At 35.3% G+C, this 23,524-nt stretch overlaps 1 protein-coding gene across 1 annotated transcript in view; it reads left to right on the top strand.

Moving 5' to 3' along the window:
- The window catches only part of BRDT (bromodomain testis associated), a 54,207-nt gene extending 42,851 nt beyond the window's left edge, over window positions 1-11,356 (top strand). Inside the window, exons 15-17 of the mRNA XM_008697734.2 lie at window positions 4,647-4,852; window positions 5,422-5,596; window positions 11,288-11,356. Of these exons, the coding sequence (XP_008695956.2) occupies window positions 4,647-4,852; window positions 5,422-5,596; window positions 11,288-11,356 (450 nt within the window). The remainder of the gene's footprint in view (window positions 1-4,646; window positions 4,853-5,421; window positions 5,597-11,287) is intronic.
- Window positions 11,357-23,524: the final 12,168 nt, after the last annotated feature.

Below are 23,524 nucleotides of genomic sequence, written 5' to 3'. Positions count from 1 at the left end.
AGTAAAAAACAGATGTTGGGGAGGATGCGAAGAAAGGGAAACCCTCTTACACTGTTGGTAGAAATGAAAGCTGGTGCAGCCACTCTGGAAAGCAGTATGGAGGTTCCTCAAAAAGTTGAAAATAGAGCTACCCTACAACCCAGCAATTGCACTACTAGAGATTCACTCCAAAGATACAAATGTAGTGATCTGAAGGGGCACCTGGACCCCAATGTTTATAGCAGCAACATCCACAATAGCCAAACTATGGAAAGAGCCCAGATGTCCATCGACAGATGAATGGATAAAGAAGATGTGATATATATATATACAATTAACTATTATGCAGCCATCAAACAATGAAATCTTGCCATTTGCAATGACGTGGATGGAACTAGAGGGTATTACGCTAAGCAAAACAACTCAATCAGAGAAAGACAGTTATCATATGATCTTGCTGTTTTGCAGAATTTGAGCAACAAGACAGGATCGTAGGGGAAGAGAGGAAAAAATGAAACAAGACGAAAGCAGGGAAGGAGATAGACCATAAGAGACTTTTAATCTCAGGAAACAAACTGAGGGTTGCTGGAGTGGAGGGGGTTGGGAGGGATGGGGTGGCTGGGTGATGGACATTGGGGGCAGATATGTGTTCTGGTGAGTGCTGTGTATTGTGTAGGACTGATGAATCACAGACCTGTACCCCTTAAGCAAAAAATACATGTGTTAATAAAAAAATAAAATAATAAAATGAATAAAAGAGGGGCATTGCAGGGTAGACATTTAGTGAAATAACTATAGCTTCAATAGGAGTATTCTTAAGTACTGTGGATTTTTTTTCACACTGAAAGTGTGTGACAGTAAAGAATACAATGACTAATGACTGTACAGTTTGAGATCACTTATTGTGATGTTTTCATGACCAACAGTTTTACCCACCATTAATTTTGTACCATGAGGGCAAATGTCAACACAGTGAAAACAGTGTGAATAATGTCTCAGTATTTTTATGGAAACAGTTTTGATCTTGTGGACCCCCTAAAAATGTCTCAGGACCTTCAAGGATCCATGGATCACATTTTGAGAACCACTGCTTGCTGTATAGGAATCTAGTGCAATAAATATACCACACTAAATTTAAAAAATAAAAAATATAAAGTCTGTTTTGTCCAATACAAGTATTGCTCCCCTGGCTTTCCTGTCTCTTCAATTTGCATGAGAAATGCTTTTCCATCCCTTCACTTTTAATCTGCATGTGTCTTTAATATGAAATGAGTCTCTTGGAGACAGCATATTGGTGAATCTTGCTCTTTTATCCATTCCATCACCCTTTGTCTTTTGATTGGAGCAGTTAGTCCATTTTCATTCAAAGTAATTATTGATAGGTATGAACTTATTGCCATTTTGTTGTTTGTTTTATGGTTATTTTTGTAGGTCTTCCCTGTTCCTAATTTTTCTTGTTTCTCTTCTTGCATGGTTTGCTGGCTTTCTTTAGTGATAGACTTGGATTTTCTTCTCTTTATTTTTTTTTTTTTTTTGCATATCTATTACTGGTTTTTAATTTTTGGTTACTATTAGGTTTGTATATAACATTTATGCATATAGCAGTCTAAATTATGTTGACAGTCCTTTAGGTTTAACCTATTCTTTACTCCCCTCTATTACCCCCACTAAGTTTTAGGTACATGGTGTCATACCTTACAGCCTTTTATTTTGTGAATCCCTTGACTAATTTTTATAACTATACTTAATTTTACTCCTTTTTTGCTTCCTGTTTTTCTTACTCCTACTTATGGTCTTTCTTCCACTCAAAGAGTCCTCTTTAGTATTTCTCACAGGTGTGGTTTAGTGATGATGAATGCCTTTAACTTTTCTTTGGGAAACTCTTTCTCTCTCCTTTTCTGAATGATTGGCTTGCTGGTTAGATTCTTGATTGCAGATTTTCTTTTCTTTCAGCATGTTGAATCATGCCACTTTCTTCTTGACTATACAGTTTCTGCTGAAAAATTAGCTGATAGCCTTATGGGGTTTTCCCTTGTATGTTTTCTTTTCTCCTGAAGCTTTTAAAACTATAGTTTGTAATTTTAATTACCATGTGTCTTAGTGTGGACCTCCTTGGATTGATTTTTCGGGGGGCTCTCTGTGCCTCCTGGATCTGGATTTCTGGTTCCTTCCCCAGATTTGGGAAGTTTTCAGTTATTATTTCTTCAAATAAATTTTCTCCCCCCTTTTTCTGTCTCTTTTCTTTCTGGGATTCCTATAATGTGAATGTTATTATGCATGATGGTGTTGCTGAGTTTCTTAAGTCTTGTTTCATCTTTTATTATTATTTTTTGTCTCTCTCCTTTTCAGCTTGATTGTTTTCCATTACTCTAACCTCCAGGTTGCTGATCTGTTCTTGTGCTTCCCCTAGCCTACTATTTCTTCCATCTAGTTTATTTTTAATTTCACTTACTGAGTTCCTCTTCTCTGGTCGTTTTTTTTTTTTTTTTTTTTTAATGTTTTCTATCTCTTTCTTAATGGTTTCACTGATGTCTTCCACTTTTGTCTGAAATCCGGTGAGTATCCTTATGACCAATACTTTAAATTTTCTGTCAGTCATATTCCTTATCTGTTTCATTTAGGTCTCTTGCTCTGATTTTGTCCTGTTCATTTGGGACATATTCCTCTTTCTTCTCATTTTGTCTAATTCTCTGTGTCTGTTTCATTGTGTTATGAAAGTCAGCTACATTTCCTACACTTGAAAGTAATGGGCTTTTGCAAAAGAGGTCCTGTAGTGCCCTGCAGTGCAGTGTCCCCTGTTCACCAGAACCTGGCCCTTCAGGGGTGTCTCCTCTGTGTGTCATGTGTGCCCTACTGTTGTGGCTAAGCCAGTTTTGCCTTCAGCCTACTCATCTGCAATGGCTCACTTTGCCTGTTATAGGTAGCATTTGGTTCCAGTTTTGTTAGTGAACCAGTCTTCGGTTGCTTTGGGTTTGAGTTGAGTCAGATCAGGCAGGCATTTGCCATAGAGGCGGTAGCATAGAACTGCTGGGTGCTTTTCGTTTGTTTTGCCCTGACGAGCTTTCATTGGTGGTTGAATCCTGCAGCCAGGCTAGATGTCTGGCCCCAGACAGTGGAGTCCACCAGTCTTTGGGGTCATTTTCTGGGTTATTTACACTGATGTGTATGTTATCTGTTTGTATCCATTGGGCAAGGTGAGCTTAGGATCCTCCTACTCTGCCTTCTTCCAGATATAATCCCTGTACTGGAAAATTTTATTTTTTTATTTTCTTTTTTAAAGATTTATTTATTCACTTGAGAGAGCCAGTGTGTGCACATGAGCAGGGGGAGGGACACAGGATGAGAGAGAAACTGAAGCAGACTCCCTGCTGAGCATGGAGCCTGACTGGGGGCTCAAATCCATGACCTCAAGATCATGACCTGAACTGAAACCAAGAGTTGAACACTCAACCAACCAAGCCACCCAGGCACCCCTGTACTAGAAAATATTAAACTACATATATTCCTTTTTTTAATTACAAACACATTTTTTAAAAGTTTATTTTATGTTATGTTAGTCACCATAGAGTATATCATTAGTTTTTGATGTAGTGTTCCATGCTTCATTGTTTGCATATTACACCTAGTGCTCCTATTGGGTTGCACGGATCTAGATCATGATAGAACTCATTTAAGAACAATGGGGCACCTGGGTGGCACAGCGGTTAAGCGCCTGCCTTCGGCTCAGGGCGTGATCCCGGCGTTATGGGATCGAGCCCCACATCAGGCTCTTCCGCTATGAGCCTGCTTCTTCCTCTCCCGGTCCCCCTGCTTGTGTTCCCTCTCTCGCTGGCTGTTTCTATCTCTGTCAAATAAATAAATAAAATCTTTAAAAAAAAAAGAAAAAGGACAATGGTCACAGTCAATTAATTTCTTAAGAAAGGAAAGACAAAGGTATGTCGGAGGGTTCCCAACAAATATTGTGCCATTCTTACAGCACCATCTTTCTTTGCCTCTTATTAATAATTTGTATGTGTGGTTTATTTTTCACATGGGACCATATGTATCTTTTACATGACTGGTTTACTTATTTTTATATTCCTTGCAGATTCTCATACCCTTTATTAGAGTTGACCCTTGAACAACACAGGTTTGAACTGTTGGGTCTACTTATAATAAGCCAGCTTTTTTCAATACAGTATAGCACTATGAATATATTTTCTCTTCATTACAATTTTCTCAATAACATTTTCTCTTCTCTAGCTTACTTTATTATAAGAATACAGTATATAATACATATAATATAGAAAATATGTGTTAATTGACTGCTAATGTTATTGGTTAAAGCCTCCAGTCAACACTAGGCTATTATTAGTTTTTTCAGGGTGTCAGAAGTTATACATGGACTTTTGACTGTGCAGTGTCAGCATCCCTAGTTCCTTTGTTATTCAATGGTCAACTGTATATGTACATTAAATTGAAATAATTGGTAGCATGCAATTTTAATTTGGTCTTACATAATGAGTTTAGCTTATCTGATATATTTTCATATTTTTCATAATTTAATAAAATTACATGAAGGCCTTTCAAATCTTAATTTGATCTATTACTATATCAAAAAATATTGTTTTTCTTTCAAAATGTGGTTGACATCTGTAGACACAAACTAAATCAAATATTTGTTTTAGGATATAAAGATCAAGAATGCAGACTCTTGGAAAAGTTTAGGCAAACCAGTCAAAACATCCGGTGTACTGAAATCCTCAGATGAGCTCTTCAACCAATTTAGAAAAGCAGCAATAGAAAAAGAAGTAAAAGCTCGAACACAGGAACTAATACGGAAACACCTAGAACAGAATACAAAGGAACCAAAAATATTTCAAGAAAATCAGAGGTCTGTAATTTATTGGATTAAAGGAGGCTGAGAGATATAGACTATCAATTTCTTTTTATTTATTCAAGTATTTGTTCATGTATGCATGCATTGACTGTGTAGCAAACTCCATTCCCTGTGGTAGACCTGTAATTTTAAATATATTTATTTTTTGTCAGGTGACCATGATTTAGCTATTTAATAGAACACAAAGCAAATTATAATTGCAAAAAATATTTTTATTGATTTTTTTTTAACTAACAAGTAGTATCTACTTTGAAGAGGATAGAAATTATCAAGTGATCTATCAAAGATACTAATATAACTAAATCATAATGATATCATTATTTTCAATTCTATGTGTAAGAACATAGTAATACACCTTGGTTAGTTTCCATAACCTTCTCTTTGTTAATATAGATTGCCTTTGCAAAATTTGACATCAAAAGTCAAACTTAAAAATGACATCATAACATATGAAAAGGGGGATCTAAAACATTGCTTTATATTTATAATTTAATTAACATATCTTTGTAATGAAAACTTTTAAGGAACTTGAAACCTACTTTGAGCTATACTGTTTCTTTAAGGGACCTTGGCTTCACTCAAGAATCTTTTTCAAATAAGATGCAAAACCAGTATCTTGGAGAAGAACAGAAGGAACATCAGCAGTCTTCAGAAGCTCAAGATAAATACAAACTCTGGCTTCTCAAAGACCGTAATTTAGCAAGGGAGAAAGAGCAAGAGCGGAGGAGGAGAGAAGCAGTAAGTAAATTTTAGTTTACTAAATCTAAGGAAAAATTTAACAGAACTGTATCTTCTACAGATTCAAAGATACATTCAGGGTGGTTTTCAGTGACAGTGGATTTACATCTTTTGTGAAGATCAAGTTCTAAAATCAGAGCCTAAAATAAAAATTTTATATAGTCAGAGACGCAGAGTATAATCACAGAATATGGTCATGGAGCTACTAGACTATGTAGGTTCAAATACTAGTTTTGCCATTTACTAGACTTTTGAGCTTGGGCAATTTATTTAACCTCTCTGTGCCTCAATTTCCTTGTCTGTAAAGTGGGAATAATAATACCTGTTGTGAAGATGGAATGAATTTACATGTAGTAATAAACACATAGGAACATTCCTGGCTCATAGGTAGTTTATCACTTACTGTTAATTAACTCTTGAAAAATCCATAAGCTGTTGATAAATTGTGGCCAAAAGTTATGCCATCTAGCCCAGGTCAGTGTTTTAGTTGAACACTAGATGAACAATGCATGCATACATAAACCACACATGCAAATTATTAAATTGACTTGCATTTTAAGTCAATTATATCTTAATAAAATGGGAGAGGAAAAAAACTGACATGTTTAAGAGTCTTAATATACAGAAAATAATGTTTAAAAACTAGAATTGATTCCTTTTTTCATCTGTGGATTATTTGGAAGTATATTAGTTTCCAAATAATTGGGAATTTTCTGGCTAGTAATTTTTGTTAGTGGTTTCTAATTGAATTCCAGTGTAGTCAGAGAATACATAACGTCTTAAATTCATTAAGGCTTTTTTAATGGTCCATATTATGGTCTACCTTAGTAAATATTCTGTGTGCACATGAGAAGAATGTGTATTCTGCTGTTGAGTAGAGTATTAAACAGGCCAAGCTGATGGATGATGTTGTTCAAGACTCCTATCTATATTCTTGCTGATGTTATGCCTGCTTATTCTATCAAATATTGAGAGGGGGCATTGCCATCTATGAATATATAGTTGTAGATTTATCTTTTTATCCTTGTAATTCTGTCAGTTTTATTTCATGTATTTTGAAGCTGTGTTGTTAGATACCTAAACGTTTAGGATTTTTACATTCTCTTAATTAATTGATCCCCTTTTCATTACAAAGTGATCTTTATTCTTAACAATATTATTTACTCTGAAATTTACTCGGAAACATATCCACTTCACTTTTTGTATGACTTATGTTGGCATGGTGCAAAAAATGTCTTCATCCTTTTACTTTTAACCTATCTGTGTTTTCATATTTAAAGTGAGTTTAATGTAGGCAACATGTAGTGAGGTCTTGTTTTGTTTGTTTTTTTAAATCCAATCTGTGCCTATTATACAAGTGTTTATTAGACTGACTACATTCAATATGATTATTGATGCATTAAGTTTGAGCACAACGTCTTGTTATTTCTTTTCTGTTTGTCTATTCTTGTTAGCTCTTTTTTCCCTACATTCTTCTAATCCTGTATTTTTTTGATTCTGTTTTATTTGCTTCATTGGCTTATTATCAGCAATACTTTGTTATATGATGGTTGCTTTAGGATTTGTAGTATATACTTTAGCTTAACACAGTGTTCCTGTGAGGACTGCCATGCCACTTTGCATTTGGTAGAACAACCGTACAGTGGTGTACTTCCATTTCTTCCCCTCCCAGCTTATATGCTAATGTTTAAGTAGTCAAATTATCTTTTTAAAAGCTTTAGGGGTGCCTGGGTAGCTCAGTTGATTAAGCATCTGCCTTCAGGTGATGAACCCAGGGTGCTGGGATCGAGCCCTGCATTAGGTACCCTGCTTAGTGTGGAGTCTGCTCTCCCTCTCCCCTTTTCCCCTGCTAGTGCTCTCACTCCTCCCACCCTCAAATAAATAAAATATATTTTTAAAAGTTTTAAATAGATTAAAATTTTATATTTGCCTATGTAGTTAACCATTTCCAGTGCTCTTCTTTCATTCAGATCCAGAATTCCAAATGGTATTAATTTTCCTTCCTCCTAAAGGACTTTCAACATTTCTTGTAGTGGGGGTCAGGTGGTGATGAAGTCTTTCAGCTTTTGTGTATCTGAAAATATCTTTATTTGGCTTTTTTATATCAGCAATAAACTTTATCTTTTAGAGCATTTTAGAGTCACAGCAAAATTGAGCCCAAAATACAAAGAGCCCCCACATACTCCTCCCCTGCCCGCATCAACACATAACCTTCCACACTATCAACATCCCACGATCCATGAACCAATATTGACACCACATTGACACATCACTATCAACCTTAGTTTTTATCAGGCAAAATCCATAGTTTACTTTAGGGTTCACTTTTTGTGTTGTGCTTTTTATGGGTTTGACAAATATGTAATGACATAGATCAACCATTACGATGTCATCAGAGTAATTTGCCTTTCTTAAAAATATACCTCCTATTCATCCTTTCCAACCACTCGTCTGTTTAGCATCTCCATAGTTTTGCCTTTTCCAGAATGTCATATAGTTGGAATCATACAATATTTAGCTGCTTCAGATTTGTCTCTTTCACTTTAGTAATATGCATTTAAGGTTCTTCTGTGTCTTTTTGTACTTCGATAGCTCATTTCTTTTTGGCTGAATAAATACTCCCAGTATATGGATGCATGACTGTTTATCCATTCACCTATTGATAGACATTTTGGTTGCTTCCAGCTCACAGCAATCACAGTAAACTGCTATAAACACTTGTGTGCAGGTTTTTGTGTAGATGTGTTTTAAACTTGCCTTTATTTTTTTATAATAATTTTTTATTATGTTAGTCACCATACAGTACATCCCTAGTTTTTGATGTAAAGTTCCATGATTCATTACTTGCGTATAACACCCAGTGTACCATGCAATACGTGCCCTCCTTAATACCCATCAAACTTGCCTTTATTTTTTTAGATATTTTTTTGCTGGATGTAGAATTCTAGATTGTTAGTGGTTTTTCTTTCAGTACTTTAAAGATGTTCCTTCACTAACTTCTTGCTTTTGTTTCTAGTGAGAAATTTGGTGTCTTTGTTCTGTATAAAATATGCCTTTCCTCTGTCTGCTTTTTAACAGTTTTATTCATCACTGGGTTTTGTTGCTTTCGTACTTTGTTTGGCTTATTGGAAATGTATTTATAGTTTCCATCAAGCTTGGAAAATTTTTGGCCATTATTTTTTCATATTTTTTCTTTTTCCTCTTTTCCTCCTTTGAGCAATCACTTATTAGGCCACTTGAAGTTGTCCCACACTGATGCTCTTTTAATTTAAACCATTTTTTTCTCGGGGTGCCTAGGTAACTCATTCAGTTAGGTGTCCAACTCGTGATTTTGGCTCAGGTCATGATCGCACAGGTTGTGGGAATCAAACCCTGTGTTGGACTCTGCAATCGGCAGGGAGTCAGCTTGGGATTCTCTCTCTCCCTCTCCTCCTCTGCTCACTCATGCTCACTTGCTCTCTCAAATAAGTAGATAAAATAATCAATAAAACAATTTTTTTCTGCTTTTCATTTTGTTTCAGTTCACTAATCTTCACTGTCTAATCTGCTGTTAATCCCATCCAGTGCTCTTGAGCCCTTGAAATGTGGCCAATCCAACAAAAAAATAAATTTTAAATTTTAGTTAATTTAAATTAATTAGAGGTTTAATTAACTAAACTTAAACATTTTAATATATTTTTTGTGGTTTTTTTTTTTTTTTTTAGGAGCTCATAATTTTCTATTAGTACTTAGCTAGAAGTATTTTCTCTAGTGACTTAGGAATTTTTCCCGTTGGTTCAGACAAGGGCCTTACTTCAATCACTCGTAAGTGATTTCACAGCAACTTACTTGCTACCTGACAACCCAGTGAGGTAACCCAATATAATTTCAAATATCCTAAGCACTTTTCTGGAACTTGTCTAGACCTGGAATCCACTGAAATGTAACTAACACCACATCTAGCAGCTTTGGTAACTAACAACCTGATATTGGCTCTACCTGCTATCATTTTTGACAACCCAAACTTTTACATTGCTGCTAATTTACAGGTCTGTACTCAAAAAAGATGTAATAACTTGACACCAAGCAGAGCTTCTATGAATTCACCTCATGCCAGTTCCCTTGACCAAGTGTTTGATCTTAAATCTGAATAGTTGAGGTATATATATTAGGTTATGATGATAGGGGCAGAGAGTGTTAGTTATGTAAATCATAGTATCAAAGGTTAGTTGGTATAGAGAATAACAGTTCCATATCAGTAATTATTCCACACATGCAGATATTAGTCAAGATGGAAGACAGTCTGAAATAAAATACTTTTTTTTATAATAAAAACAAGTTTCATTACATATTCTTAGAATTTTGCAGTATGTCTGGATACTTACAGGAATATCACATGATATTTAGATGAGGACAATGTATCCAACTCTCATGTTGGAGAGTTAAAATAGAACTTTGGGGAACTCTCTGGGCTAGACATTTGGCATCCTAAGAATTGGCGTTAGGAAAGTAGCCTGGTTTATGATTGAAGAATTTATCCTTTTGTTTCTGTGGCATATTGAAAGAAATATTTGTCATTTATAAGAGCCACATGTAACTTTCTAATATCCTTTTGGTAGATAAGTCATAATTTCAAATCGTCCCCCACACAGCCAATGGGAATACTGATTCTCATCTAGGAAGTCAATCAGTTGGTTGCAAATTGGCACATTTACCTACCACTCTGGGTTGTTACTATTTACCAGTTTAAAAAAACAAGAACATTTTTTTAAAGACCTACTTATTTCAGAGAGAGAGAGTGAAGGGTTGTGCAGAGGGAGAAGGAGAGAGAATTCCAAGCCAACTCCACACTCAGCACAGAGCCCAAAGGAGGGCTCGATCTCACAACCCTGAGATCATGACCTGAGCCTAAACCAAGAGTTGGATGTTTAACCAACTGTGCACCACTCAGAGCAATCAGGGGAGCAGGAGGGGCAGAGAGAGAGGGAGAGGGAGAAGCAGACTCCTCAGTGAGCAGGGAGCCTGATGTGGGGCTCAATCCCAGGATCCTGAGATAATGACCTGAGCCGTAGGCAGTTGCTCAACCAACTGAGCCACCCAGGCACCCCTATTTCCTTTGTCATAATTAGACTTTTGTTTACTTTAGCTTATTTTTAATGGCTTTTTAGCATTTAATGAACAACTTACTGTTATACATGCAATTTGGTTTGATTTTCAGAAATACCTATATATAAAATAGACTTGTTTAAATAATTTGCCCTAGGTTACACAGTAAGTGGCAGAATCCAGGAAAGCCTGTAGCTTTAACGTTACATATTATAGTTTCCTCAGTTAGAGATACTGGTCCATTCAGAAAATAATTTTATGTGTCTAGTACTATATTAGGTGTTGAGATAAATGAAACAATATAATCTCAGTTCATGTCCTTATTAATATTGTGTCAACACTGACAGTTTTCTCTCTTATTTGGAGAAGTTAAACTTGTTCTTAGTGTTCTTGTAAGTTTTAAGTTTTATTTATCACATGAACAACAATTTAACAAAAATCAGTATTTGAACAGAAATAGAAAATTACATAAACTCATTGTGTTATATAAATTGTGTTCATGTTGTATAATCTGTTCTAAAAGTTGTGTGATAATTTTTATCTAGTTCTAATGAAGGCATAAATTTCTTTTAAAGTAACATTAAATTTTTTCGCTTCTTTCTACAGATGGCTGGTACCATTGATATGACTCTTCAAAGTGACATTATGACAATGTTTGAAAACAACTTTGATTAAAACTTATTAAATTAACCATCAACTTAAAGTGAATGATATAAAAGATTAAAATGCATATGGTAAAATGATTGCTTTCAAACACCAAGATACCAATCTTATATTGTATTTTGACTGCTCTAAAATGATTAAACAATTTCCACATATATTTTAATAGCTATATGTTCATTTTCTAAATGGTATAATTTACAGGAAATTTTATAATTTTGGATCCCTAAAAATTGAATAAATTCCCAGATGTTATTCATTTTATAAATAATTGTCTGCTATGTATTATAGGCCCTGTCTAAGCAGTGACAATCCAAGAGATAGCCCCTTCTTGTTTAAAAAATGAAAAATATATAAAAGTGTATCAAAAACAGCCCCTGTTGAGTTTTTAACTTTTAAAACAAATATCTGTCTGCCTTAAAATATTTAGAACCTCTAACAAATAATACTTGGTTTTTTTTTGACTGTCGGGTTATATAAGATTCTCTGCTGATTCTGTATGCAAAATTTATATTGAAATTTAGTTTAAAGAGAATGTTACATATGGTTTGGATGATGTTAAATTTGAGCAAAATAATAGTAAATATTATGATATAAGTTTCTATAGGAACTTATACAATTCTTTTATGCATTGTGATAGCAATGAATGTTTACATTTTTACTTAACTATATATAGTCTTTAAATCTGTAAATTATTTTTGTTTCATCGTTCTCCAGTTGCAATTGTGTATAAATCATGTGTATCCACTTCATATATTTTAACATTTTGGACTCTTGAAGTGTAACATGATTCAGGCCCCATTATGATACCATCTAAAGTAAAAATTCAAAACGTGTGTGTATTATAGAGAGAAAGAGAAAAAGTTTTCTTGACTTCATTTGTTTTTATAATCAATATAATTTTTTTTGAAATATCTAAACTAAAGCCATTTTAAAAATATGATCAACTAGCAGCTAAATGGTGATAACACCTTCATGAAACATCACTAGAATTAAAGTGGTAGTCATACCCATTCAACTATAGCTTTTTTTTTTTAAGATTTTATTTATTTATGTATTTGAGAGTGAGAGAGCACAAGCCAGGGGGAGAGGCAGAGGGGGAAGCAGACTCCCCACTGAGCAGGGAGCCCAATATGGAGTTCAATCCCAGGACCCTGGGAGCATGACCTGACCTGAAGGCAGACAGTTAACAGACTGAGCCACCCGGGCGCCCTTCCACTATACCTATTTTTAACCAAGGAATTAGTATGTATATACTAAGAAGTTTGCATTGTTATTTTCCTAAAAGATCATCTATAGATTAGATCTATCTCTGTATATTCTAGCATATATATATATATTTAAGAAGGTACATCAGATGTACATAGTGGTTAGCTCTAGGTGATGGAATTACAGGATGTTTGTGTTTTTCACTTAAGGCATTTTGGTATTTTCTGGTTCTTTTTAATATTATGTAATACTTTTAAGATCTGTGGGAAATTTTCCATTTTGAAGAGAGAATGAAAATAGTAAGGATTTACTTCTGTCAAATACACATTAAATCTTTCAGCAGCTGTCTTTAAACAACTAATAAAACTGATGAATCAATGAGTTTTGGCTACATCTGAAAAAAGAAAATTCGGTTTTATTAACATCTTTTTATATTAAAGAATAATGGCTTACTTGAGGTTTTCCTATTAACATTTGGAGGAGCCCTGATTGAGGTCTGTGTTATGGTTATCAGTGTTTTTGTTTAACCAGTTTAACACTTTAACCTTTGCTCAGTCAACAAACTTTTTGGTAGGTTGGTTGAAGTCAGTTTAGCAGAGAAAATACCCATTTATAACTGATCCTTCCTATATTATGCTTTCTTTTTAGTAAAAGATTTTTTGGCTTTTCTTCACTTCTTACGGAGTTTACTTCTGTTATTTTTATGCATGAAATAGCGCATGTAACTTAGTTGCCTTCAACTCAAGCCTGGTTTTGTGAGGACCCCTTTTCTGTCCACATCTCTCACTACTCTCCTACTTCTAAAACTTTTTCATAGTATTTTCTGGGATTCTCAATCAGTCATCAAAAACATTCCCTATGTGATCAAACTTATTGTCTGTTTTTTCCCTTGTTGTTGTTGTTGTTGTTTTTTTTTGTTGTTCTTGAGTTGTTCTGGAAGTGTGGTCCCTGGACCAGCTTCATCAGCATCATCTGAAAATGTTTTATTTATTTTTCTAAAGATTATTTATTTATTTATTTGTCAGAGAGAGAGAGAGAGCACACAAGCAGGGGGAGCGGCAGGCAGAGGGAGAAACAGGCTCCCTTTTGGGCAGGGAGCCTGATGGGGGACTGGATCCCAGGACCCTGGGATTATGACCTGAGTCGAAGGCAGATGCTTAACTGACTGAGCCACCCAGGTGTCCCTCTATTCTGGATTTTTAAAATTATCACAAGTTTGCTTTCGTACATACATAAGGTGACCTGGTAGGATGATCTACTTCAAAAAAATGAGTAACTACATAGGCTTATCGGCCATGTAAATAAAAGGGAGTTTAAGCCTTCTCTGTAGGGCTAGATTACTCTGAGAATGTTTTAGAAATGCAAATTCTCAGACTTCAGAATTACTGAATCAGAAACTGTGTTGTAGGGTTCTGCAGTCTTTAGTTGAACACTCCTTCAGGGTGTTTCTAAATCACACTAAAGTTTGAGAACCACTGCTCTAACTGAACCTGGGCTCTCTGCTGTAGGCTCTCATTTAGCGCCTATTTCTTTTCACTAGTGTTTTTCTTACCGTTGGGATGCCACTTACAGACTATCCTCCCCTCTGCCCCCCACCTTCTTCCCTAAATACCCCCAGCTTTAGGTTTTTCATGATCAGAGGACTATACCACTCTTAGTCATTTACCTTCCCTGGTTCACTCCTTATTCCCCAGAGATTTTAGTCTCTCACTAATTCTAATTGACACTTCTCAGTCCCTTGATCTCTCGGCTAATGATATTAATAGCTAATCAACTTTAGCCATTCCTTTGTCATTGCCAATAACTAAAATCTTTCCTTAGTCTGAGTTTCAAGCAAGTTCTTACTATCTTTTTCTAGCTTTCTCCAGATTCGCCCTTGACTCCAACAATCAACTCCAACAATCATTAGGCCTTACCATGACCTTACAATCCATTAATCCTAATGCTTTTCACAGTACCTGCCCCTTCGTGGCCTTATTTCTTTCCTTATGCAAGTTTGTTGTGCATTATTATTTATAACCCTCCCTTGCACATACCCTCAACTCCATTGCTCCTTTGTTGTATTCACTTGGCAATACTCAAATCCTTATTAAATCTGATTGCCTGCTCTGCACCCATGAAGCTGTGGTTACAGAAACACATGCAACCATGATAACCAGTCTCACTTCAAATTCATGAGCATAAACTCGTTAGACGTAATGCTGCCCAGAAATCTTACTACCAATGTAGAAATAGTAAGAAAAAATTTCTCTCCTCCCTATTCCAACTATTGAGAGATCAAAACTTGTATGTTTTTCAGTCTTCTTTTTAAAGGATTTTATTTATTCATGAGAGACAGAGTGAGAGGCAGAGGGAGAAGCAGGCTCCCCGCTGAGAAGAGAGCCCAGGACCCTGTGATCAGGACCTGAGCCGAAGGCAGATGCTTAACCAACTGAGCCACCCAGGTGTCCCTATTTTTCAGTCTTTTTACGCTCATCCAAATACTGACATGTCAGGACTTTGAGGGGGTTGTTTTTACAAAAACAGGATCCTTTTTTATACACGTCACTTGGCAATTGAGTTTTTCTTAATGCGTCAGGAGCATCTGTCTAGGTCTTTAGATGGATATAGATGGATTCATTTTTTTTGCATTTTTTAAATTTAAATTCATTTAATATATAATGTATTATTGGTTTCAGAAGTAGAGGTCAGTGATTTGTCAGTTTTATAAGATACCTAGTGCTTGTTACGTGACTCATTCTTTTTTAAAAGGCTGTACAACATTCCTTAGAACGGACACATCATGATTTATATAACCCCTATTGATTCAGTTGATTGCAGTCTTTCTCTACGAAACAATGCTGCCATAAATATACCGTGGATAGAGCCTTACATAATTGTGCTGCTATTTCTAAAGAGTAGAGCTCCTAAAATGGGGTTGCCGGGTCAGAAGTTACAGTCGAAGGGAGTAGTTTTTATTTTAATAGGAGGTACCAAATGACTTTTCCAAAAAACATTAGAGCAGGTCACATTCCTAGGTGTCTGCAAGTACCACTTTCCCATTATCCTCACCAGCATTGGATATTACTGCCCTCATCATCTTTGCTAATCTGAATGAAAAAATTATAATCAGTTTCTTTACTTCTTATATCTCGGACTTCAAGTGGGGTTGATCTTATATCTGTTAGCCATGTGACTTGCTCAGTAACCAATATCCTTTAGAAATTCTTTTGGTTTATCAGTTTGTACAAAGCCCTTTAAGATGGTTTAGAAACATTTTTTCACAATCTGCTGTTTGTCTTTTGAGATTTGTTGCCTTTTTTTCCATTAAAATTTTAAATTTTATGCGGTCATATGTCTGGATTTTCCTTTGTGGTGTCTGGCCATTCTACCTTGTTTTTAGATTGTATCCCCCATATCAAGATGATAAAATAGTCTTTATTTTGCACTTAAAATCCTGATAATTAATTTTTACACTAAGATTCCAGATGGATTAAAGATATTTTTATATATAGTAAGAGATAGGGAAACAGATCTCTTTTTTTCTAAATGAACTCTCAATTAAGCTGCCACAATTTACTTTCTGAACCTCTGATTTGCAGTAGTTTTCATTCTATAAGAAATTCATAATCCATTTATCCAATTTTTAGAAGTTGAGTGAAATTAAACATTAGAATTTTAATTGGGATTAGATTAGAATTAAATTTAGAGATCCACCAATTTTGTTTCTAGTATTACAAATAAATCCTCCATGGGACCCATTTTTTAAGGCATTGCCAGTCTCCAAGGCAGAAGCTCTCTCGGGAACACCCTTCCCCACCCCCCTCCAGACACACACACACACACACACACACACACACACACATTTAGTTGGGAGGAGAGCAGTAAGAAAGGATGGCGGGGCTTTCTTGAGCTCAGATGCTGGTTCCAGTGTTATGCTAATTGTGCCATGAACCAGTTTTGGAAGGAAGGTCTTCAAGAGGCTGACATGGTCCCAGGTTGGCTAGAGGCATAAGTAGGATCACCATAAATTAAGGTCAAGAAATTAGCTATCAAAGATGAATGAAACAAAATCAATGAGTGAGATTATAGCATAAATAATGAACAACACTTAGAAATTAATACTTCATCACCCTCTTCCCAGGACTGAAGTAGACTAGCAATTTGTAAAATGTTTAAGGCAAGAAGACTTTTGGAGGAAAATGAGCAGATTTGGAAGAAGTGAGACTTCCAGGAAGGAAAGTGTTAAACTGAGAAATTCAATGGATTAAAACAATTAGACACAGGTAAAGAGAAAATCAGTAAGCTAGAAAATATATACAAATAACGACCAGGACACAGCACAGACAAGGAGAAGGAAAAGAGATTTAGAGCGCAGGTGGGCAGAATACAGCCCACAAGTCAAAGCCAGCTTGCTTGTTTTTAAGTTTTATTGGAAGACAGACATACTTGTGTGTTTTTGTATACTGTCTATGGCTGCTTTTGTGCTATCATGGCAGAGTTCAGTAGGTGTAACAGAGACTATGTGGCCCTCAAAGCCTAAAATATTTACTATCTGATATCTTACTAAGAGTGTGTCAATCCCTGACCTAGAGGATGAAGTGAAAAGGTCTAAACTATCTAATTAGAGTCCTTGGAAACAGCAAAGAGGAGACCAATTGTGGTTTTCTTAAAATTATGTAAAATGAATCCTTTTATCCTTAAGTATAACTTATTAAGTAAGATCAAAAGAAATCCATACCTAAGACATTTTTCAGTGGCCTGAACAATACCATAAGCAAAAAAGATTTTACACTCAGAGAAATGGAGTTATCACAAAAAAAATAAGAATGAGTTACCAGCAACAGTGACCACCAAGAAGAGTGGAATTAAATGTTCAAAATTTACGGAGAAAAATAACTGTCAGCTTGAAATGTGGAGAAATTCTGGAGGGCTGTAATTTCTGTAGGTATTAAACATGCATGTGTTAATCATGAAGTTTATTTTCTTACTCTGTGTGTGTGTATATATATATATATATAACTTTTATATATATATATGTATATGTGTGTATATATATATAACTTTTTCCTGCATATATAAAACTTATATATATATATATATATTTTTTTTTTTTTCCTGCAGCACAGTATCTCTTAAAAATGCCCTTAGGGTGTAGTTATCAGTAAAAATATATAGCTGCTTTTTTTTTTTAACAAAGGTTCATGTTGCTGGCATCTAGTTTTTTGCATTCTCTATGTCTGAATTGTTTGTCACAGGAAAGTGTGTGTTGATGAAATTCTAAATATGTGTGGCTAAGTTTTTTCTTTGTGAAGAAAGGAAAAGCTATACATTTCACTGCTGATTGCAGATTTCTTTCAGATTACATTCATTGGTTTGTGTGTATACGATATGAAGAGTGATCTGAGGTAATCGTGGTGAATTTATGTTTAGCCACTAGACTTTGATTAAGTAAAAAAATGATCAGCTTGGAATTCGGTACCCAGCAAAACTATTACAATGAAGATGAAATAAATGAAAGTTTACCACAAAACGTTCTACCCTAAAGGAAATAAAAGATATTCCATTTTCATGGAAAGTATGGTAGTTTGAGAGGCTCTATTCCTTCTTGTAATTATGCCACCTGGAACATATGGTCTCAAAAATTGATGCAGCACAGCAAGATAGTATCACACTGGATGTTGTTAAGGGCCAGACTTGGTAGAGACTTAGACTTCTTGCACTCATATCCGTCTGGCCAGAACCCACTTGGACATACACCTGAATGCAGGTCTGAAAAATTCAGATCAACACATGAGTATTGGTAATAAGGCATTTCACTTAAGAGGAAATTCATATAGCTAATACGCATGAAAACATATTTAATCTTATGTGACAAATGAAAATTTGAGACCATAGAAATACCAATTTTTACCCAATGAATTAGCAGAAATGATGTCTCTAGCATTATCCAATGTTGGAGAGGATCAATGGGAACTCATGCTGCTATGGGGTAGTGTAAATAGTTATTCAACCAGTTTATAACCAACAATAGAATGCACTTGTTTTTTAAGCACCCATGGAGCATTCACCAAGACACCATATCCTGGGTCATGAAACAAATTTAAAAGAATTAAAATTATATAAAGTATGTTTTTTAACCATAATAGTATTGGATCACAGATCAATAATAGACAATAGGAAAATCACTAAACAAAATTAATACACTTACAAATAATTGATGGATCAAAGAGGAACTCTTTTAGAAAATTAAACAAAGAAATGAATGACTTTCAACATACAACATACTGAAATGTGTGGAATGCTGTTAAAAGAGTACTGGAAGAGAAACTTAGAAGTGTCAAGTGCTTGCATTAGAAACAAGGAAAAGTCAAATCAATAATCTTAGTTCCTAACTCAACAATCAAAAAACAGCACATCCAAAACAGGACCAGAGCAGAGATTAATCAAACTGAAAAAGAGAAAATGAAACAAAAAGCTGGTGGTTGAGGGAGGAAAAAGTAGTCTATTGAGGTTTTAAGTAATTTCTACACTCAACGTGGGGCTTGAACTCATGACCCTGAGGTCAAGAGTCACACGCTCTTCTGACCGAGCCAGCCAAGCACCCCCAAAAAGTAAAGTTTTTAATAGCAAGACTAACGAAAAGGCACAAATCACCAAAAATAGGATTGAAATAGTGAATATCATTATAGATCTTACAACCATTAGAAAGACAAAAAGGAACTACTATAACTTCACATTCATAAATTTGAATGAGTGGACCAATGGCTCAAAAACCACAAACTACCAAAACTCAATATGAAATAATCTGAACACTCTGTATCACTAAAAAATTATAACTCACAATTTAGAATCTCCTGAAAAAGAAATCCAAGCCCATATGATTTTGCTGGAGGATTATACCAAACATTTAAGGATTAATACTAATTTAAGACAGCCTCTTCCAGAAAATCTATTTCAGAAAACAAGTCTTCCAGAAATTGGTCTGTTATGTAATTTTTGTCAACAGGACATTTTTTTTTTTAAGATTTTATTTTTAGGTAGCCTCTATACCCAATGTGAGGATTGAATTTACAACCTCAAGATTAAGCGTCACGTGCCCGACTGACTGAGCTGGCCAGGCACCTCACACCAGGAAAAATTTTTTCAATAGGAAGAAAGAACACTTCCCAACTAATTTTATAAGGCCAGTATTACCCTGATAAGGAGAACCAAAGACAATACAAAAAGAAAAAAGCTGTAGGCCATTACCTCTAATGAACTTAGACACAAAAATTTTCAACAATATAGTAGCAAACTAAATCCCACAATGTATGAAAATAACTATATACTGTGACTAAGTGATTTATTCCAGGCATGCAAAGCTGTTTCAACATTTGAAAATTAATCAGTGTAATTCAAATTCCAACTCACATTCATAATAATAAAAAAAAAAACTCAGGAAGTTTTTCAGGGAAATTACTTCAATTTGATATGGAACAGCTATAAAAAATCTGCAGCTAATGTTACACTTTTTTTTTTTTTAAGATTTTATTTGTTAGGGAGAGGGAACATGCGCACAAGCAGGGGGAGGGGTAAGGGGAGAAGAGGACTCCCTGCTGAGCAGAGAGCCCAACACGGGCCTTGGTCCCAGGACCCTGGGATCATGACCTGAGCCAAAGGCAGATACCGCGTAACTGACTGAGCCACCCAGGCACCTGCTAATGTTATACTCATGGTGAAAGAGTTGTTGCTTTCCCCCTACATTTGGGAACGTGGCAAGGATATCCACTCTCACCATTCTTATGCAACATAATACCAGAAATTCCACCCAATATGCCTGGGTGGCTCACTTGGTGAAGGGTCTGTCTTCTGCTCGGGTCGTGGTCTTGGGGTCCTGGGATCAAGGGACCCACATTGGGGTCCCTGCTCAGCGAGGAGTATGCTTGTCCCTCTCTCTCTGCTTCTCCCCTCCACTCTTGCTCTCAATCTCTCTCTAATAAATAAAACCTTAAAAAAATTAAAATTAAAAAAATAAAAACAAAGCCATATGACCCAGTACTTGCACTATTGGACATTTATCCCAGATAAATGAAAACTTATAATAACACAAAAACTTGTACACAAATGTTCATAACAGCTTTATTTGTAGCAGCCAAAAGCTGGAAACAACCTAGATGTCATTCAATAGGTGAATGGTTAACAAACTGTAGCATATACATAATTCGAAATATTAATCAGCAAAAAGGAATGAACTGTTGATACTTGCAAAACCTTGAATTTCTAGGGAATTATGCTGTGTGAAAAAACTAATCCCAAAAGTTTACCTACTTCATGGTTTCGATCATATAACATTTTTGAAATGAGAAAATTTTGGAAATGGAGAACAAATTAATGGTACCAGGGGTGAGGGACAAGGTGTGAGTGTGGTTATAAATGGACAACAAAAGACATCCTTGTGGTTATGAAACTATTCTGTATGCTTGACTTTGGTGGTGGGTACACAAAGCTATATATATAACGAAATTATAAAGAGCAAAGTACGCTGTTTAAAGTGTACACAGTTTCTCTATTTCTCATGCCTGCACATCAATTTCCAATCATCTCATTTAAAATTTCAATTTAAAAAGGTGAATACTCAAAATTTTGTTTAAAATGTACAGAATTTATTACGGTAATCATTTTACAATATATACACATATATCAAATCATTATGTCATACACCTTAAACTAATAAAATGGTATATGTCAATTATATCTCAATTTTTAAAAATTAGGCAATTCAGGCTTCCACTTGGGATTTAGAAAGCTGGAAAAGCATTTCTCCTACCATTACATCAAACTCAAAAGCCAGAAAATCTTTAAATTCACAACATTTCTTAAATTAATCTGAGGGCTGAGATTGCAGGATAACCAATAGCCTGAAATCCAAGAAAAGATGAATACATCAAAGGAAAACAGGACATAAGCACTGGCTTACCTGAAGCAGATGTCACCAAATGCTATATAATCTGGTAACAAAAACAAACAAGCAAACAAAATCATTTAAAAGTAACAAATTACTAAAGGTTGGGTGTGGGCTAGTTGAGAATATAGAACCCCTGACAGCACAAGAGAAATGTGCAATAACTTGCAGCTTCTTCTTCTCTGCAGACCTCATCAGTACTTACGAAAAGGATTTGGGGTCAGGATGAGGTTCTGAGAAAGCTATCCTCCTCATGCAGGCCTGGAAGAGAACAGCACCAGATGTGGGAAAAACACAATGGCTTTTCCAGATCCTCCTTCTCTGTCTTCCTTAAGGAGTATAAGCCTTAAGCTTCTGGTTGAAGAACAGCAAACCCTGTCACCTATATAGGGCACTGATGAAGACCTATTGTAGCTGGGGGTGGGGGGATGAAAACAGAAATAAACCCTCTAATCTAAGACAGGGGCAGGAAATACATCATGGGTCCAGACCATTAAAGAGCCCCTGTCACTGGGGACAGGAAAGGATCATTGAGAAGATACCACCCCGATATCCAAGTTACCCTGATATCCTGATATCCATAGTGCCTGCCTACGAGGCTGAATTAGGACATCAGAGAATGCCCCTCTATCCCCTGCCCTTCCTACCACCAGGGTAATAAGCATTCAGTACCGAAAGCAGTCTACTGCAATCAGAAAAGCAAAAGCATGGAGAGAGACCATCTCTGTATTACTTATCACTAAGCATAAATAAAGACTTAAAGATGAGCGTGTCAGCAGACCTATTTTACAAAAAAGAAGGAATATGACACCAGACAGAAACTTATATCTATATAATGAATGAAGAACACTGAGAATGGCATAACTCGAGGTAATTATAAAATTCATTTTATCTTATTTATAAATGCCCCAAAATATAATGGTCTAAAGCAAAAATAGTAGCATTGATAGATCCAAAAGAAAGAAAGAAAGAAAGAGAGAAAAAGAATGAGAAAGAGAAAGGAAGGAAAGAAGAAAGAAAGAAAAGAAAGAAAGAAAGAAAGAAAGAAAGAAAGAAAGAAAGAAAAAGAAAAAAGAAAGAAAAATCCATCATTACAGATAGATTTTAACATTCTTCTCTCAGCAATTGATAGGACAAGTAGACAGAAAATCAGTAAGGATCCTAACAGTCCTGAACAGCATCGCCAACCGATTTACCTAATTAAAATTTTACCACACTCCAGGTAACAACTTTTTCAAATGCAGTTGGAACATTCACCAAAATAGACCATATTCAGAGACATAAAGCAAACCTTGACAAATTTAAAAGAACAGGTAGTTTTGAAGGTAAACTCTTGGAACATACCATATTTAAACTAGAAATTAACAACAAAAAGATACCTGCAAAATCATCCTAAATATTTGGAAATTAAGCCATAAATTCAATGACTTAACCGAATGCATAAAATTCTTAAGAGACACAAACTGGCAAAGAAAAAACAGATCACCTGAATAGTTCCATAACTTTTAAATAGATTGCATTACATTTTATTTTATCTTATTTTAAAGATTTTATTTATTTGTCACAGAGAGAGAAAAGAGAACTCACAAGCAGGGAAGGGGAGTGGCAGGCAGAAGGAGAAGCAGGCTCCCCACTGAGCAAGGAGCCTGACATGGGACTCGATCCCAGGATCCTGGGATCATGACCTGAGCCAAAGGCAGATGCTTAACCGGCTGAGCCACCCAGGCGTCCCTGATTGAGTTATATTTTAAAACCTTAAAAAAAAAAAAAAAAACTAAAAAAACAACTTGAGACCTAGTTGGGGTTTTTTTTGGAAAATTCTACCAAACATTTAAGGAAGAAATAATATCAATTTTATATAAATTCTTCCAGAATATATAAAAAGATAGATAAGAAATATAGATTCAAAAATCATCAACAAAATATTAACAAGTTGATTTCAGTGATATTTAAGAAAATATAGTACTTCATGACCAAGTAGGGTTTAACCTGGGATTGAAAGGTTGGTTCAACATTCAAAAATTTTTATATGTGGAGACTCTTAGCTATAG

Source organism: Ursus maritimus, unplaced genomic scaffold (assembly GCF_017311325.1).
Source record: "Ursus maritimus isolate PB19 unplaced genomic scaffold, ASM1731132v1 scaffold_12, whole genome shotgun sequence".
Lineage (NCBI taxonomy): Eukaryota > Metazoa > Chordata > Mammalia > Carnivora > Ursidae > Ursus > Ursus maritimus.
Note: the sequence above shows the minus strand (reverse complement) of the source record. Positions and strands in the feature narration are given on the sequence as shown.